The following is a 17,704-nucleotide window of genomic DNA, read 5'->3' as shown; positions in this document are numbered from 1 at the left end:
CCTAGAAGCCGACAGCCCTGCCCGAATTCCGACCCTTGCTCCATGCTTGCCAGCTCTGTGACCCTGGACAAGTCACTCAGTCTCTCTGAGCCCCAGTTTCCTCAAGTTTAAAATGGAGATGATTTGATAATAGTCCTTATCTCACAGGGTTGTCATGAAAACTAAGTGGGATAATCCATGTAAAATACAAGCAGAGTGCCCAGCATAAAATATTAACTGTCCCCTGACCCCTAGAATTGATTTGTGACTCTTAGGGTAAGTTAATATACATAGGTTTGGTTTGGAGTTTAGCAAATCAAAGTTCTAAATAAATGTGTATGTTCTATCTTTCCATAATTCTTAGGGTAGTTAAAAAAATATTTTAGGAATACGGATGGAATTTATGGTGGAATCTCGAATTATGAATAAAAATGGTAGTTTATTAACCTGCCAGTGAAATATTATACTGAGAATGAGACAAGACTGGTTTGCCTTTTTTTTTTTTAAATTGAGCTAAAATTTACATACAGTGAAAGGTACAGATGTTAAGTAAAGAGATTGATGAGTTTTTACAAATTACATCTCTGGATAATCAACACCCCAGTCAAGATACGGAACATTTCCATCACCCCAGAAAGCTCCTTCAAGCCCTTTTCCAGCCAGTTCCTATCCTGCATAAATAACCACTGTTCTGATTTCTGACATTCTAGGTTAATTTTGCATGTTTTTGAACTTTGTACAGTGAGATCATGCAGTACGTACTCTATTGTGCCTGCAAGTCTTTTAAAGTTCAGCGTAATGTTTTTGAGATTGTGCCAGGTTGTAGCATGTATCTGTAGCTGTTTTTTATTTGCCGAGTAGTATTCTATTGTATGAATCTAAGACAGTATTTTGATCCATTTTAACAGAGGAGTTGTTTCCAGTTTGAGGCCATTATGCGTAAGACTGCCGTGAACGTTTGTTTTAGTGGAATATGTTTTCATTTCTCTTGCGTAGATACCAAGAAGTAGACTTCTGGATCAGGGGTGGGTTTATGCTTAATCTTACAGGTGGTTGCATCATTTTATGCTCCCACCAGCAAATCTGAGAATTCTGCTTGCTCCACATCCTCACCAACTTTGTTTTTGACAGTCTTTTTAACTTAGCCGTTACGGTGGGTGTGGAGTGCTGTCTCATTTTCCTGACGACTAATGATTGTCCAGCATTTCTTTAAAGCCTAATGAGCCAGGAACAGAAGCCTCTGTAATTTGACCAAGTCAGATTGATTGCCAGGAAGGAGGGAATTCCAGAGGAACTCTGGATTGCTGCTGTACCTGAGGGAAGGGAATTTGTAATATTTGGGCTCCCACTGAAGGAACTGAGGAGACTCTAAGAGAAACAGGGATCTGTTTTGGATTTATTGCTGTTTCTGAGGCAAGTTGAGGAGGGACTCACTAGGGAGAGCTGTCATGAGTATCCTCAGGAGTGAATGGACATAGCAGAGCTTGTCTGGGGCATCACTGGTGAGGAAGCAATAACCATCCAAAGAGGGGTCCTTGTGGCATCTTGCATGACGTTGAGAGAAACAGTGTTTCTTTGCAGTTGGCTTTCTGTGTGACTGATGAATGGTAGAGCTGTTCTTTCTTTTCAATCTGAGCTGATTTTCATTCTTTGAATACCAGACAGGTTTTGACTCTTTCAGCCTTTATCATGTGCTTATTGACCATTTTATATCTTTTGTGAAGTGTCTGTTCAAGTCTTTTTCCTCGCTTTTTAAAAAATTGGGTCATATGTCTTTTTAAAATTCTTATTGATTTGTAGAAGTTTTTAAAAAATATATTCTGGTTCGTATTATTTCTTTTATTGGACTAGGTATTAAAAATATTTTCTTCCAGTGTGTGGCTTGCTTTTCCATTTTTTAACAGTATTTTCTTTTTACTTGAGAGCTAAGTAGGTGGTTATATATGTACTGAAATGAATTAATATATATATATGTTTTTTTGATGAGTGGAAGTGTTTAATTTCGATATAGTCCAGGGGAACTTTCCTGGTGGTCCAGTGGTTAAGACTCTGTGCTTCCAGTGCAGGGGGCCCGGGTTCAATCCCTGGTCAGGGAACTAAGATCCCACATGCTGCACAGTGCGGCCAAAAAAAAGAAATTAAAAATAATAATAATAAAAATTAAAAGTAGAAAAATTATATTGTGGTGGTTAAAAAAAAATTTTAATACAGTCCATTTCCTCAGTTTTTTTCTTTTATAATCAGTGATTTGGGGGTTCTCTCTAAAATAATTTGCCTACTCCAAGATCTCAAAAGATATCTTCCTACATTTTCTCCAGAAGCTTTCTAGTTTTAGCATTTACATTTAGGTCTGTGATCATCTTGACATTTTTTCTGTATGTGGTATGAGGTAGGAGTCAAGGATTTTTTTTTTTTCTGTTCTTCAGTTTTTTCCAGCACCATTTCTTTTTTTTTTTAATATTTATTTAATTATTCATTCATGTATGCATGCTGCGCCAGGTCTTAGCTGTGGCACACAGGATCTTTGTTGTGGCATGCGTACTTCTTAGTTGCGGCACGTGGACTTCTTAGTTGCGGCATGAGGACTTCTTAGTTGCAGCTTGTGGGCTCTTAGTTGCAACATGCAGTCCAGCACCATTTCTTGAGAAGATTTGCATTCCCCCATTAAATTGCCTTGGCACCTTTGTTGAAAATCAATTGGCCGTATATGTTTTTTTTTGTGTGGTGTGTGGGCCTCTCACTGTTGTGGCCTCTCCCGTTGCGGAGCACAGGCTCCGGACACGCAGGCTCAACGGCCATGGCTCACGGGCCCAGCCGCTCCACGGCACGTGGGATCTTCCCGGACCAGGGCACGAACCCGTGTCCTCTGCATCGGCAGGCAGACTCTCAACCACTGCGCCGCCAGGGAAGCCCGGCCATATATGTTTGTATCTATTTCTGGACTTTCTTTTCTGTTTCATTTATCTATGTGTTTATTGTGTTTATTCTTATGCCATTAAGATACTATTTTGATTACTGTATCTTTATAGCAGGTTTTGAAATCAGTTTATTCTTCCTGGGATTTTGTTTGGAATAACACTGAATCTGTATAGATTAATTTAGGGGAGATTCGATATCGTTTTTTTTTTTGGTTTTTTTTTTTGTTTTTTTTGTGGTACACGGGCCTCTCACTGTCGTGGCCTCTCCCGTTGTGGAGCACAGGCTCCGGACGCGCAGGCTCAGCGGCCATGGCTCACGGGCCCAGCTGCTCCGCGGCATGTAGGATCTTCCCGGACCGGGGTAGGAACCCGTGTCCCCTGCATTGGCAGGCGGACTCTCAACCACTGCGCCACCAGGGAAGCCCGAGATTCGATATCTTAACCATATTGAGACTTCCCATAAAAAGAACTTGGTACATCCTCCATTTATATAGGTTTTCTTTAATTTTTGTCAGCAGTGTTTTGTAACTTTGCATTGAAGTTATGTATACATTTTGTTAAATTTATTCCTAAATATCTAATTTTTTTGATGCTGTTGTAAATGGAATTACTTTTAAAATTCATTTTCTAATTGTTTGTCCTAATATATAGAAGTACAGTCGATACCTTGAGTTCCATGACCATTCTAAATTTCTAAATTCACTTACTAGTTTTAGTTCATCCTTTCTTCCTTTTAAAATTGCATAGGGTTTCTGCATAAATAATCATGTCATGTGTAAACAAAGGCAACTTAATTATACTTCTCAGTCTGTATGCTTTTTTTTCCCTCTTATTGCACTGGCTAAGATCTCCAATAAGGTATTGAATAGAAGTGATAAGAGGGTACATACTTGTCTTTTTCCCAATCTTAGGGGGAAAACAAAAGCAGTTAGTATTTCACTGTTGAGGCATTAGCTTTTTATAGATGCCCTTTATTAGACTGAGAATGTTCCCTTCTATTCTTAGTTTTCTGACTGTTTTTATTATGAATGGTGGATAAATTTTGCCAAATGCTCTTTCCACATTTACTGAGATGATCATATAGTTTTCCTGGTTTTCAAATGTTAAATCAACCTTGTATTCCTGAGACAAACCCAACTTGGTCGTGATGTATTATCCGTTTTACATATTGATTTTGGTCTGTTAATGTTTTGTTAAATTTTTTTACATATACTTTCACAAGGGATATTGGTCTATAGTTCTCTTGTAATGTTTTGCCTTTATTTTCTGAAAGGCTTTTTAAGGTTGGTATTATTTCTTTAAATTTTTGATGGAATTTCCTAGTGAAATTATCTGGGCCTAGAGTTTCTGTTTTTTCTTTTCTTTTTTTTTTTTAATTTAAAAAGGTGCCCTTTATTGTCTGTAGAATCTGGAATGATACCACCACTTTCATTCCTGATTTTGCTAATTTGTGTTTCTCTTTTTTTCTTCATCAGTCTTGCTAAGAATTTGTTCTTTTAAAAAGCCAACTTTTGCTAATTTTCTTGTTTATTTTTCTTTAATTGATGTAAGCTCTATTTTGTTCTTTCTACCTAGATTTTTAGTTTGACGTAGTCCATTTGTTTATTTTTGCTTTTGTTTCTTTTGCCTGAATGAGGTGTATCCAGAAAGATATTGCTAAGACCAATGTCAGAGGTTGTACTGCCTGTATTTTCTTCTAGGATTTTTATGGTTTCAGGTCATACATTCAAGTGTTTAATACATTTTGAGTTAATTTTTGTGTGTGCTGTAAAATAGTGGTCTAGTTTTATTCTTTTACATGTGGTTGTCCAGTTTTCTCAACACTATTTTTTTTTTTTTTTTTTTTTTTTGCGGTATGCGGGCCTTTCACTGTTGTGGCTTCTCCCGTTGAGGAGCACAGGCTCTGGACGCACAGGCTCAGCGGCCATGGCTTACGGGCCCAGCTGCTCTGCAGCACGTGGGATCTTCCCGGACTGGGGCATGAACCCGTGTCCCCTGCATTGGCAGGCAGACTCTGAACCACTGTGCCACCAGGGAAGCCCTCCTTTGACATTTTTATAGAGTACAGGTTAGCTGGAGATGAACCATCTCAGCTTTTGTTTTATGCTCATTTCACTGTCTCATATTTAAAGGACTTTTCCCTGGCTACGGAACAATGAGTTGTTTTCTCCATCCCCTCACTTGCAAGTGTTTTTTTTTTTTAACATCTTTATTGGAGTATAATTGCTTTACAATGGTGTGTTAGTTTCTGGTTTATAACAAAGTGAATCAGTCCAAGTGTTTTTAAGACAGTGTTCTGTTGTCTTCTCACCTCCATTATTTCTGATGAAAAGTCACGTGTCATTTGTATTGTATCCCTGAATGTAACCTGTCTCTCTTCCTTTCCTTTTAAGATGTTCTTACCAATCTTTGGTTTTCAGCATTTAGGGTGTGATGTATTTAGGTGTAGTCTTCTTATGTTTGTCCTGCTTGGGGTTCACTGAGCTGCTTGGATCAGAGGTGTCACCCCACCCCCACTCCAACCAAATTTGGGAAGTCTTTTATTTCTTCAAGTAATTTATCTACCCTATATCTGCTCTCCTCTCCTTCTGAGACTCATAATTTGAGTGTTAGATCACTTAATATTGTCCCACAGGTCACCGAGGCTCTGTTCAATATTTTTCTTCCCTTTTTCTCTCTGGTGTTTGGATTGGATACTTTTCTCTTGATCTGTCTTCAAGTTCAGTGGTCTTTCTTATGCAGTTTCTAATTTGTAGCCCATCCATTGACTTTTCTACTTCAGATACGGTACTTATCAGTTCTAGGATTTTCATTTGCTTCCTTTTATTTTTAAAATTGTGGTAAAACATGTAACATAAAACTTACCATTTTATATTTTAAAAGATGAAGTTTGCTCAGTATTTTATGTATTTATTACAATCACAAAAGAAACAACCAAAGAGGAATTGTAATTATTAATTTTTTAAAAATATAAAATTAGTTTCATTTTGGTGTGAAGAACATGATTTTAAATATTTCAGTATAAAGTGGCAAGATTTCTGTAAAGGTAATTAATTGTCTTGTCAGTTGGTGTTTCTGTCTACTGTATCGTTTGATAGTTGGAAGTATTTCAGTCAAAAATGAGTTGTGGGGGACTTCCTTCTTGGCTCAGTGGTTAAGAATCTGCCTGCCAATGCAGGGGACACGGGTTCGAGCCCTGGTCTGGGAAGATCCCACATGCGGAGCAACTAAGCCCGTGCACCACAACTACTGAGCCTGCGCTCTAGAGCCCGCAAGCCACAACTACTGAAGCCCATGCACCGCAACAAAGAGTAGCCCCCGTTCGCTGCAACTAGAGAAAGCCTGTGTGCACAACAGAGACCTAATGCAGCCAAAAATAAATAAATTATTTTTTAAAAAATGAGTTATCCACATAGCATCACAGCAGACAGTAAAATAAAAGCTGAGAAAATGGAAGGAAAATGTGGAGAAGAGAGGAATGGGAAAGAATTTATCTTTTAATCTTAATCCGTGAATGCCTCTTGGACCTAAAATTAAAAAGTTATATGTCTTAGTAGCTATTATTATACTGAAAGGAAAGACTTGCCAAAAGGATATAATATTTCTTATTTCAAAGGGAAGTTACGTTTTCAAGATGCTTAGTTGATTAGTCTCCTTAAATCTTTCCTCTTCAATTTGTTTGGCTTTATTTTCCATTTACTTTTAAATTAAAACATGTATATATACATATGCATCTATTTTCAGTTCTAATATTCCACTGAAATAAACTGAATCATTAAGATAATTTTTTTTAAACTTACCATTTTAACCATTTTCAAGTACACAATTCAGTGGCATTAAGTACATTCACAGTATTATACAGTCATCACCACTATCCACTTTTAGAACTTTTTCATCATCCTAAACAGAAACTCTGTACCCATTAAACAGTAGCTTTTCACTCTCATCTACTCCCAGTCCAGGTAACCTCTAACCTACTTTCTGTCTCTGCAATGCCTATTCTATGTACCTCATGTAAGTGGAACCATAAAATATTTGTCATTTTGTGCCTGACTTAGTCCACTTAGCATGACGTTTTCAAGGTTTATCCGTATTGTAGCACATGTAAGAATTTCATTCCTTTTTATGGCTTAATAATATTCCATTGTATGGACATACCACAATTTGTTTTTCCATCCATGTGTTGATAGGTCAGGTTGATAGATAGGTTGTTTCCACCTTTTGGCTATTGTGAATAATGCTGCTGTGAGCACCTGTTTGAGTCCCTGCTTTTAATCCTTTGGCTATATACCTAGGAGTGGAATTACTGGATCAATATGGTAATTCTGTGTTTAACTTCTTGAGGAACCACCAAACCATTTAGTTCTTTTTTTGTAGTTTGTTTCTCTTATGAGAGTCCCTGTCTGGTAACTAATTTTGTTCATCTTTTCATTAAAATACAAAACTTACATATAATAGCTCTTTTTAAGTGTTTGCCAATTCCAACATTTGGGTCATTGTTTTCAGCTTCTTTTCAATGTGTTGCATTTTGTTCTGGCAGGTGATGGTTCATGTTTATTCTGGTGGTTCCTGTTGATCCTGTCCAGTGTGGTTTTATTCTTTCTTTGTGTGGGTCTTTTTTGACTTTGTATTCAGGGTTAGGGCATGACTTTTATTCTTAGGGCCTAGCCTTTCTGAGTCTGAGGTTCCCGGCGAGGTCTCTTCACTCTGACTAGGCCAGAACTCCCTCTCCCAGCCCTGTCCAACCTCTGGTATTTCCATTCATCTCTTAGCTCTGCAGCAGCTGCTCTGCTAGGGCTCGTGGAGTCTGCTCGTGCAGCCTCATCTGTGGAGAGCACAAGGTGTCCATGAGCATGCCTGGGGGTGGGGTAGGGTCACTACCGCCCAGGCCTGGGAAGGCCACACATGTCCACCCAGTTCCTCCTCTCTGGTCTCGAACTCCAGTCTCTGCCTCAGCTCAGTGAGACTGTCGTGCTCTCATTGGACTCCCTCCCCTGCCCCCAGTGCCCAGAAACTGCCCCCAGGAGAGGGCCTGGGCAGCCAAGGGGCTAACCTTGCATGTTTCCCATCTCTTAAGTATCACGTCTGCATTGCCTGTTGCCCAGTGCCTGGAAGCAGGTGCTTCATATAGCTTGTCCCATTTTGTAATACACATGGCTGGAGGGCAGGCCTAGGACCAGTTGCTGTGTCGTGGTTGGCAGTGTTTTGAGTGGTGTGTCTGATGGGTTAAATGCCAGGGGAGCCGTCTTCTTCTGTCCCACAGTGTCAGTCCTGATGGCTTTGCCGAGACACATTCCCTGCAGTCTGTTGACCAGTAATCCCAGTGCTGCTTTTGCAGGTTTTGATGTCATTATGGTGTGCAAGTAGGCAAAGGTGACAAACCTGTCTCTCTCTTCACCTCACCTGGAATACTTGTTTAAAATTCCATTTCCTAGGGCCCAGCTCAGCTTTGGGGGTCTGGTATCTGTTTTTTTTGTTTTGTTTTGTTTTGTTTTTTTTGCGGTACGCGGGCCTCTCACCGTTGGGGCCTCTCCCGTTGCAGAGCACAGGCTCCGGACGCACAGGCCCAGTGGCCATGGCTCATGGGCCCAGCCGCTCTGCGGCATGTGGGATCCTCCCGGACCGGGGCACGAACCCGTGTCCCCTGCATCGGCAGGCAGACTCTCAACCACTGCGCCACCAGGAAAGCCCTGGCATCTGTTTTTTTAACTACTTCCCCCAAGAATTTGTATAGCAGCAGCCTGACTGCTCAGCATGGACTGGAAGGACTTTCACTGTGAGCATTGAGCACCATTGGTAATTCAACGTGGGGTGGATGAAGAAATAGGGTCTCAAAGTCTGAGTCTTTTTTGTACCGTCTGGGTGAGGCCAGAAATAATGTGGAATGTGTTGGGTCATTTGTGGGGTTTTTGTCTATTGTATGCTTTCCTTCCTCCCCACCTAGGCTTATTTCGCTCTTAATGGAAGCTTATAAAAGAAAAAATCCAATTATTTGGAACTTCTCATTCTTTTGGAGTTGTTTACTCTTATTCATTTGGGTTCTTTTAGGGTGATGTTAGAGAAGCAGTTGTTTGCACTTTGGTGTCAGAAGGTATCTCACCATCGAGAACACCGCTTGGCAGAGAGAATGGTAAGTGGTTCTCCCCTAGGAGGTACTGGGACCGGGAGGACCTGCTTCAAGCCTTTGCACTCACTGCCTCCCCTCCTAGGACACTATCCAGACCCAGACCCACCCTGAAGGGCGACCTGCCTGTGACCAGGACTCATGAGGCAGGGGCAGGGTCTGGGCATCTGTTTCCTTTGTCAGTGGAGTTTACAGATGGCTTCTAGGCCAGAGCAGCTCCTGCACATCCAGTTCTTCTGCCTTGGTCATCCTTTGTGGCCTGCAGACTCCCTGGCTTCTGTATTGCCTCCTACTTGACCCATTCTGATCTCTCCCTGCCGCAGGCCGTACTCCACGCAGAGCGGCAGTTTCTGCGGAGGTCCTGGTCCACGTGGTGCCAGCAGGCAGTAGCACATCGCCTGGAGTGGCAGCGACAAGCAGTGGCCTGTGCCCACCACCGCCTCAGGTGGCTCAGGAAGGCTTTCTGTGTCTGGAGAGAGAGTGCCCGAGGGCTCAGAACAGAGTGAGTGGCCGCTTCTGCCTTTGAAGCCCTTCCCAGGTCAGGGCAGCTTTGACTGTAGTAGCAGCACTGAGCATCAGTCTGAGGGGTCGTGTTAGCGTAGACTCTGGTCTTAAGTTCTGGAAATTCAACTTGAAACAGTCTAAGCAAGACCAGGCCTGTAGGGAAAGGCTCCTGGGGCACCACATGGATCTCTTGGACTCAGGAACTCGGCTGGTCAGATGTGCCTGTGGATCTTAGGTCCTGTCCATCAGCTACATCCTGCTCACTGATTGGGGCCCATTCGAAGCAACCATGCCCAGGGGCAGGTCGTGGCAGTTTTTACCTTGCCATGTGGTTAGGGGCCAGGGCAGGTGCCCCTGTGTTCCCTGCAGGCGTCATCCTGCCTTGGTTCCTCTCTAGATCTACTTCATGCTCTGAGGGTCTCTCACCTTTCAAACTCTGGCCACATTTAACCTCCTCTTCAGTTACCTATTACCACACGAATACAGAGCTCTGTGAAGTTGTCCACAAAAATTTGGTTTCGTGTGTGCTTTTCTGGGTGGAGAACCTAAATCCTTCGGCAGCTCTTCTGAAAGGGTCTTGGTTCCCGTCCATGTTGAAGAACCACTGAGCAGGGGCCAGGGGCTGAGAAGGGGTGCCCCTCGAGAGGGCCCTTGGAGGACCTGGGTTGAGCACTGACTGTCTCCCCACAGGAGGACGGGCAGGGCACGGGCTGCACGGTTCCACGCGGCACAGCTCCTGTGTTGGGCCTGGAGCAGGTGGAGGGAGGTGAGGCTTTGGCACAAGTGCGGCCCGCGTGGGGTTATGGGCAGGTGGAGCCATGTGTCACGCTCAGGGCGAACATACGGTCTCCTCCACGGTCCCTCGGAAACCACCTGCTTCCGAGCGTGGGGAGGAGGCCAGGGTGCAGGTGCAGTGCTAACCTGGTTTCATGAGATGATTGGCTCACAGTTCCGTGTTCTGTTAGCTGCCAGGCTGTTCTTCCGTAACGCTCTGAATTTAAAGTTCCTGATCTAACTGGTCACAGGCATCCCCTTCAGGATGAAAAATGTTAAAGCTGAAATCGGTCAGCGTTTACCCGCAGCCAGGCACTTGCTCCCTGTGAGCCTCACAAACCCCTAAGAGGAGCACGTTTATAGAGGCAGGTGCTGGGGCTCGGAGGTTAGTAAGCACCTTACCCAAGCTCCCCCAAACGAAGTGTGAAACGGAGGCACGTCCGAGCCCTCCTTGGCCCTGGGCCCACAGCAGCCAGCTGTCCCCTGTGTCCACAGCGCCTGGCCCTGCACAGTGCCGAGCAGCAGAAGCTGATGCGAGCCGACCTGCATCGCCAGCACACCTTGCTGTACAGGGCGCTGCAGACCTGGGGGGTAGGAGATGCTGCTTTCCTCCAAATCTCCTTGCCTGGTAGGGAGGGGGATTCTGGAGGCTTTGTTTCCCTTCCTTGTTCTTCCTGCCCCTCCCAAAACAGAGTAGTAATTCCACAAGACTCAGGGCAAGTGCCCTGGCCGTGGGTCTTACACTGCAGAGCTAAGTTCTCCCATCCTTGCCCAGGGTACCAGCCTTACTACCAGGGGGACTCCTTGTCAGGGGTCCAGTGGTTGGACTCACCAGGTGAGAGCTTAGCAAGTCCTCTCCCTGTTGTTGGGTGGGCTCCTGCCCGCTCCCCGCCCTCTGTGGTGAGCGCTCTGGGCATCACAGCTCCTGTACCTCTGCGGCTGCCTGAGAGTGGGGAGTGGTGTGGGCCTGGGGTAGCCTCCAGTCCTCCTGGTCGTCTGCAGGTTTACCAGAGCCGGGTGCGGAGCGTCCTTCAGGAGGTGGCAGCCCGGGAGAGCCGGCACGAGAGGCGGCTGCTGCGGTGAGTCTCCATGGCCCCAGCCCAGCCTGAGGAACAGGGAGCAGACTGCAGACCCGGGTGGGCTGGGGCCCCGACGAGGGCCAGGCGATGGGGCCTGGCTGCCTCGTGCTGCTCAGAGCGTGGCTTTGGCTTTTCCACAGCAAGCACCGTTTCCTGGGCCCCTCACGTCTTGCACCCGCACTGTGTGCAGAGCAGGGCCTCTGGGAAGCAGCTGCGCCATCTCCTGCGTGTCTTGCTCGTCTGAGCGCCTCTCCTTGCCCAGTTCAGACCTGCAGGATTCGCCTTTTCACCTCCTCTCAGCTCCCAGTCAGTCCCCCCACCCCCGGCTCTCCAGGCCTTTCTCCCAGCCTCTGGGACCATCTGTGTCTCTCACACCCGTGGACTCACTTACACCTCTCAGCTCCACTGCCTACGAAGCCTGTCCCGCAGCTCCTGCTGAGCCAATCTCTAAACTACTCCCTCCCTCATTTCCGCTCGCTCTTTTCCTGCCTCTGTGTTTGTTCAGCACATGCTGTTCCAGGCTGCCTGTGCCCTTCCTCCATTTTCCCCGTCTCCACCTCTCTTATCATGGATGCATCACCTGTGTCATCGTCACCTGGAAATGGCTTAGTGTTCCCCGTGGTGAGTGTATGCACGAGGCTGCAGTGCCTGTGGTGCTCCCATGGCACCTGCACAGAGCAGCTCAGCCGTGTGCAGGGTGTGGAGTCAACGTAAACGTGGCTGTCAGCGCGACAGATACACTTGGGCACAGGGAGACCTCAATTCAGGACCAGGCTGAAGAGCCTCGCACTGTTCACATCCATATCACCCTGTCCCCCCATGTACCCGCAGGGGTGCATTACGTCGCTGGAGAGAGAATGCCGTGGCCCAAGCGGACGAAGCAAAGAAAGCCTCTCGAGCAGCAGCTCACTACAAAAGGACCCTGTGCTCCAAGGTGAGCCCTGGCAAGCCAGCTGGTCGCCGGGGGGTGGGGGCCGTGTTCCTGTGAGGGGGTGGCGTGGGGGGTGGCTGTGGAGGTTTGAGCTGAATGAGGAGCCTAGAAAACGAGATGGCTCCCTTCTCCAGCACACACAGCTGTGCCCGCAGGTGGGTTTCTTCACTTGTTTATTGTACTGAAGTACGGACCAATATCCTTTAAAACAAAAGCATGGCATGTAGTGAGTATGAACCAGCTCTTACCAGAACCAGTATTTCCCACACATGTGGAGTTTTCCGCGGGGACAAATCGTGTAAGTCGCCACACCTCTGTCCCTTGTGTCAGCATAGGATGCTTGGCTGCCCCCTTTCCCCCATCCTGCTCATCGGCCTCGCGGGACTCGTGACTGTGTGGGCTTTCTGTAGAGCATCCAGAAATGTGAGGTCATTGGTCATTGTCGCTGGGAAGTGGCCCCCAAAATGCCACTTGGTGTGGCCTGGGCCCACGTGCTGGGGGAGGGACATGGCTATGAGAAGAAGACGTGTCACTAGACAAGAGACTCAAATGACATGACAGAGGTGGTCCCTGGACTCTGGGGTGTTTTAGAAGAAAGCACTTAGCTGGGAGCCCCGCACTGGCAGGCCGGGACTGGCGCTGACAGCTTTGGAGCCTCCACAGATGAGTGTTAATTACACATGGTCAGGGTGCAGTCTGCTCTCAGGAATGCTCCGAGGCCAGCATGTGTGTCCCCTCCTCCTGGAAGGATGGTCAGGACTCTGCTTGGCTTCATGGCTCAGAAGGGAGGAGGCCTTTGTGGGGGGATGGAGTTCGTGACTGTTAGGGGAGCAGGCGTGTGATTTGTGTTCTGCTACTGTGTTCTGGTTCTGCTACTGTGTTCTGCTACTGTGATTTCGTATGTACCTCATATGTGAAAGTGCGTGAAACGTAAGGCTTCCATTTAACAAATAGTAGAATGAAAGCCCACGTGAGGACTTGACTTCTTCATGACATGGTATGAAGTTTAGCTCCTCTGGTCCTGTCGCCTGAGATACAAGGTTTCCAGCGAGGGTGCTGGGCATGGTTGCCTGCCATCTGCGTGGACGGCGGGCGCTTTCTGGAACGTGTGTGAGTGCCGTACACCTGGCCTCATTCCACGAGGAGCTGCCTGCAGAGCTGGGGTGACCCCGGGGAGTCGGGACATGCCGTGATCACCCCTCTATTCTTCTTCTGCCCATAGGTCCTGATCGCGTGGCGGGAGGCAGTGTCAGTGCAGATATACTACCGACAGCAGGAGGGCCAGGCTGTCAGGGACGCCCAGGTGGCACTGAATAGGGGTAAGTGGGCCCAGAAGCTGAGGAGAGGCCTGTGAAGGACACAGCTTTCTTTATTCTCCCAAGGTGCTTCCCCTCAGTCTCTTGTCTCTTTCTCATGTGTATTAGCTTCCTGTTGCTGAGGTAACCAAGGACCACAGACTTTAAAACAACAGACAATTGTTCTCTTGAGTCCAAACTCGGGTGTCGGCAGGGCTGTGCTCCCTCCGAAGGCTCTAGGGGAGGCCCCTTTTCCTGCCTTGTCCAACTTCTGGTGGCTCCCGGCAATCCTTGCTGTTCCTCAGGTTGTAGACAGGTCACTCCAGCCTCGGCCCTGTTGTCACATGGCTGTCTTCCCTGTGTATCTGTGTCTCTCCTTAGAAGGACACCAGTCATGCGGGATTAAGGGCCCAGCCCCAGCCCACTTTAGCTGTCAGTTACTGCACTGCACCGACCCTCTGCCCAAATAACATCAGCTCTGAGGTTCCAGGATGGACGTGAACTTGGTAGGGAGTAACTATTCAGTCCAGTACATCTTCACTTTCTCTTCCCAACTGATTGCCAACCAATTTATATTAAAATGAAAGGCCAAGGCTTGAGACCTACAGAGAAATGCAGACACGGAGCTGGAACGGGGGACTTGGGGGTTGCTGGGGTGGGGCGCTTTCATGGGAAGGCGGTGGCTGCTTTTCAAGTCAGCCCCGTCGTGTCAGAGTCCGCTTCCTTGCCCGTTTAGGGAGCAGGGACTTGCCTGATTGGCACCAGGTAGTCCCGTGACCTGCCGTACAAACAGCCTGGGAAACGGTCCACATGGAGCCTCTGTTCAAGAGACGCGTGGAAACAGAGGCCCTTGGCTCTGCTGCGGGGAGTCTGATGCTCTAAAGAGGCAGCTCCTATTAGAATAAATGAGAAAACAAATGGAAATGGTTTAAATCAGACCAGAGAGAAAACGGACCAAGTTGTTAAATTGGCTTAATAGCATTTGTTCCAGGACAATCCACTTAGGTTTGGTTCTGACTATTTTCTTGTGTTGATGAACACAGATCCTGCTTCCCCCTGAATGGAATCCTGGGGTCCAGAATCCCACACCTGGTCCGCCCTCAGCATGCTTCTCTGTGTCCTCAGGCTGCCCCTTGCCCCAGAAACCAGGGCTATGTTTCTAGTCATTCCCAGGAAAGATGCCGAGGGGCTCAGCCCGTCCCTGGCCTCTGCTTGGACCAGAGTTTTGGCACCGGCACTGCGTGGGCCTTCCAGTTTGGGTCAGGCGGCCACTGTGGGGAGGTGACAGGCACAGGACACATCTAAAGCTTCTTCCCTCCGCTGGCCTGCAGGCGGCAGCTTTCCTTAGACGGGGTGGCAGCACGTGGCTGGCCCTGGGCTCGCTGTGTCCATTAGGGCTGGTACAGAGGACCGGGGAGACCATGTGAGAAGACACTGTGTTGTCAGCACACAGATGTGCAGTCAGTACCTGTGGGACCATGTCTTGGCTTAATTAAGGCCTCTGAGTCTCAGGCACACCTTAGCGGTCCAGGGCTGGGCTAGGTGGTGCAGGAGGACAGAGTCGTGGACACTCACGCTGATCGGTGCTTGAGAGGTGCAGGCAGGGCCGCCTGCTGGCTATACGACCTCGGGCACGGCCTCCTCTCAGCCTTGGTGTCTCCGTCTGTGGATGGGGATGATAGTACCTGCCTCTGGAGTTGATCATGAGGGTCCAGTGAGGCTAAGATATCCCCGCATAAAGCAGGACCTGGGAAATTTCAGCACTTAGTGCTAACGCCTCCAAGCTTGTGAACGTGGCTTTCCCTGCCCACCTCCGGCAGGTCCTGGAGGACAACCCCATCTTGGCCTCTGTGCCTTGGGGTCAGCTCTCTTCTGTTTTCTCTAAAAGAAACTCCTCTTGGGGCTGAAGAAGAGGAAAAAAATCAGAAGAGAGTGCTTGCTCCCTCAAGAGAGAATCTGGTGACACAGACGCAATGCAGGGTGTGGCCCCTGCCTGCCTGTGGAGCCCGGGCAGGACACGGCCAGCAGGCACCTTGCTTCTCCCCAGCCTGTCTCAGGCTGCCTGGGCCTCTGAGCCTCGTTTTCCTCTCTGGAAAATGGGGCCACTGCCTCCCACTCCCTCAGACCCAGGGTCTTCTCGTTCATGTGCCTAGCAGCATCTTGTGGGCAGTTCCGCTGGGGCCCTGGCACACCTGTGGTCGCTGTGCACAGGGTTATGGCTGGGGGCGGGGGGCCCTTGGAGGGCCCAGTGGTAAGCAGCATATCTGCTTCCAGTCAGGGAGTGCATAGTCACTGAAGGTGGGTGGCCGGAGCTCTCCTCCCAGGGTGGCTACCGTCCACACGTGGTGTCTCACCGAGTGTGGGCTGACACCCTAGTTCTGTCCCCACACAGCCTTCTCCACCCTCTAAACTTTCACCACTGCATAGTCGTCCATATATTGATACTTCCTCCAAAAGAGCAAACTGACTCCGACCCGCCTTAGGCTGTCTCAGGATCTGGTTTCGGCGCTGGAGGGACCGCAGCTGGAGCACAGCCCAGCAGAGGGTCCAGATGGAGAGGGTCATGCAGCTTTACCGCCGGCAGCTGCTGCTGCAGGCCATGGCCCGGTGGAAGGTGCACCATCTGAGCTGCATCAGGAAGAGGGTGAGGCAGATGGCAACCCTCCGAGTTCCCCTGTGCAGCGGGGCTGTCTGGGCCAGGAGACCGCATCGCGAGGAGGAAAGGTCTTTCCAGAAGCACTTACTGCTTCTGTTGTGGATGCTGGGTGGTTGGAGTCCTGCGGGCGCAAGGCTGCCCTTCTGGGTGTTCAGTGAAGGCTGGGGAAGCCGGCCTTCTGGGTGGAAGATGGCTCAGCAAAGAACTTGGTTCAGTGTGAACCATGCCTGTCAGAGCTGGGTGACCTACTGAGGCATCTGGGCACCCCTGTCTGGGGCAGGAGGCCCTTGGCTTCAACCAGGATGACTCCTGGTGGTGGGAGGATGGTTCACTTGGGCCTGGAGCCTGCACCGCCCACAGGGGCTCCGGGTGTGGGCACCTGGCTGCACCGGGCACACAGCCCCCTGTGTGCACTCTCTCCCCAGCTTCTGCAGAGACAGGCTGCCCGACTCCTGGCCCAGACACTCAGCCGGACCTGCTTCCACCAGTGGAGACAGCAGGTGGGAGCCGTGGAGAAGCCCCTTCTCACTCCCCCTCCTCCTGCTGCCTCCTGAGCCCACCTCTAGCTCATCATTTCTCATATCACCCTCTTCCCAGGGTTCCCCCACCCCCAGCCACCTCCTGGCACCACCAGCTTCCTTCACTTGGAATCTGTTTAAAGCCAAGTCACTTCAGGGCCATGTTTCTACAGTGTCATGTTGAAAACTTGTCAGGGTAATATCCAGAAATGAATAGGAAATGCATTTTAGGTCTTTGCCAAGGCCTTGATAAAACACCCAGTGGGGCTGCGTCCTGCTTAGTGGCCCTTCATGGGCCAGGTCCCTCTCACCCTCGGGCCCGCAGTGCAGGCAGTCCTAGCTTTTCTCACTGGAGCCCGGCGCACTGCCTCACTGCTCCCAACCCCAGAGCTCCTGGCCTTTGTTCTTCCCAAAAGAGCTTCCTTGACACCCCCCCTCCCCACCTCAGGGCAGGCCTGACTAGAGAGGGTCGGAGAGTGACCGGGGCCATGGGGTCAGGGTGGCCTCCCTAAGGAGACATTTCCTTTCTGGCCCGTAGCTGGCGAACAGGAGGCGGGAGCAGCAGGACACGGCGCGGGCCCTGTGGTTCTGGGCCTTCTCACTACAGGCGAAGGTAATGGGCTCCCTGTCCTAGGAGCGGACCGTGCCCCGGTGGAGGGAGCCTGAGCAGGAGGGCTGGGCCTCACCTCCTCCTCTCCCTGGAGGTGTGGGCTGCATGGCTGGGCTTCGTGCTGGAGATGAGGAGAAAGAAGGCGCGGCAGGAGCGGGCAGTGCAGGCCTACCACCAGCAGCTCCTCCGGGAGGGCGTCACGCGCCTCCTGTGCTTTGCAGCGGGCATGAAGGCCTTCCGGCAGCAGCTGCACGCCCAGCAGCAGGTGCAGGTGGGCCGGGGTCCCCCACCCTTCTGTGGGGAGCGGGTAGGCACA

The 17,704-nt window shown here is 48.9% G+C and overlaps 1 protein-coding gene across 5 annotated transcripts in view; it reads left to right on the top strand.

Annotated features, from left to right (window-relative positions):
- Nucleotides 1-17,704, top strand: part of SFI1 (SFI1 centrin binding protein) — a 71,032-nt gene that overhangs the window by 49,739 nt on the left and 3,589 nt on the right. For 4 of the 5 annotated variants that reach the window (XM_065889379.1, XM_065889378.1, XM_065889377.1 and 1 more), the window contains 11 exons: nt 8,946-9,027; nt 9,345-9,523; nt 10,216-10,291; nt 10,795-10,890; nt 11,302-11,378; nt 12,210-12,312; nt 13,532-13,628; nt 16,088-16,248; nt 16,686-16,760; nt 17,317-17,391; nt 17,483-17,659. In XM_065889379.1, coding sequence (XP_065745451.1) covers nt 8,946-9,027; nt 9,345-9,523; nt 10,216-10,291; nt 10,795-10,890; nt 11,302-11,378; nt 12,210-12,312; nt 13,532-13,628; nt 16,088-16,248; nt 16,686-16,760; nt 17,317-17,391; nt 17,483-17,659 — 1,198 coding nt within the window. The remainder of the gene's footprint in view (nt 1-8,945; nt 9,028-9,344; nt 9,524-10,215; nt 10,292-10,794; nt 10,891-11,301; nt 11,379-12,209; nt 12,313-13,531; nt 13,629-16,087; nt 16,249-16,685; nt 16,761-17,316; nt 17,392-17,482; nt 17,660-17,704) is intronic. The other variant, XM_065889380.1, reaches the window with a different exon arrangement.

This window comes from Phocoena phocoena, chromosome 13 (assembly GCF_963924675.1).
Source record: "Phocoena phocoena chromosome 13, mPhoPho1.1, whole genome shotgun sequence".
Classification (NCBI taxonomy): domain Eukaryota; kingdom Metazoa; phylum Chordata; class Mammalia; order Artiodactyla; family Phocoenidae; genus Phocoena; species Phocoena phocoena.
Note: the sequence above shows the minus strand (reverse complement) of the source record. Positions and strands in the feature narration are given on the sequence as shown.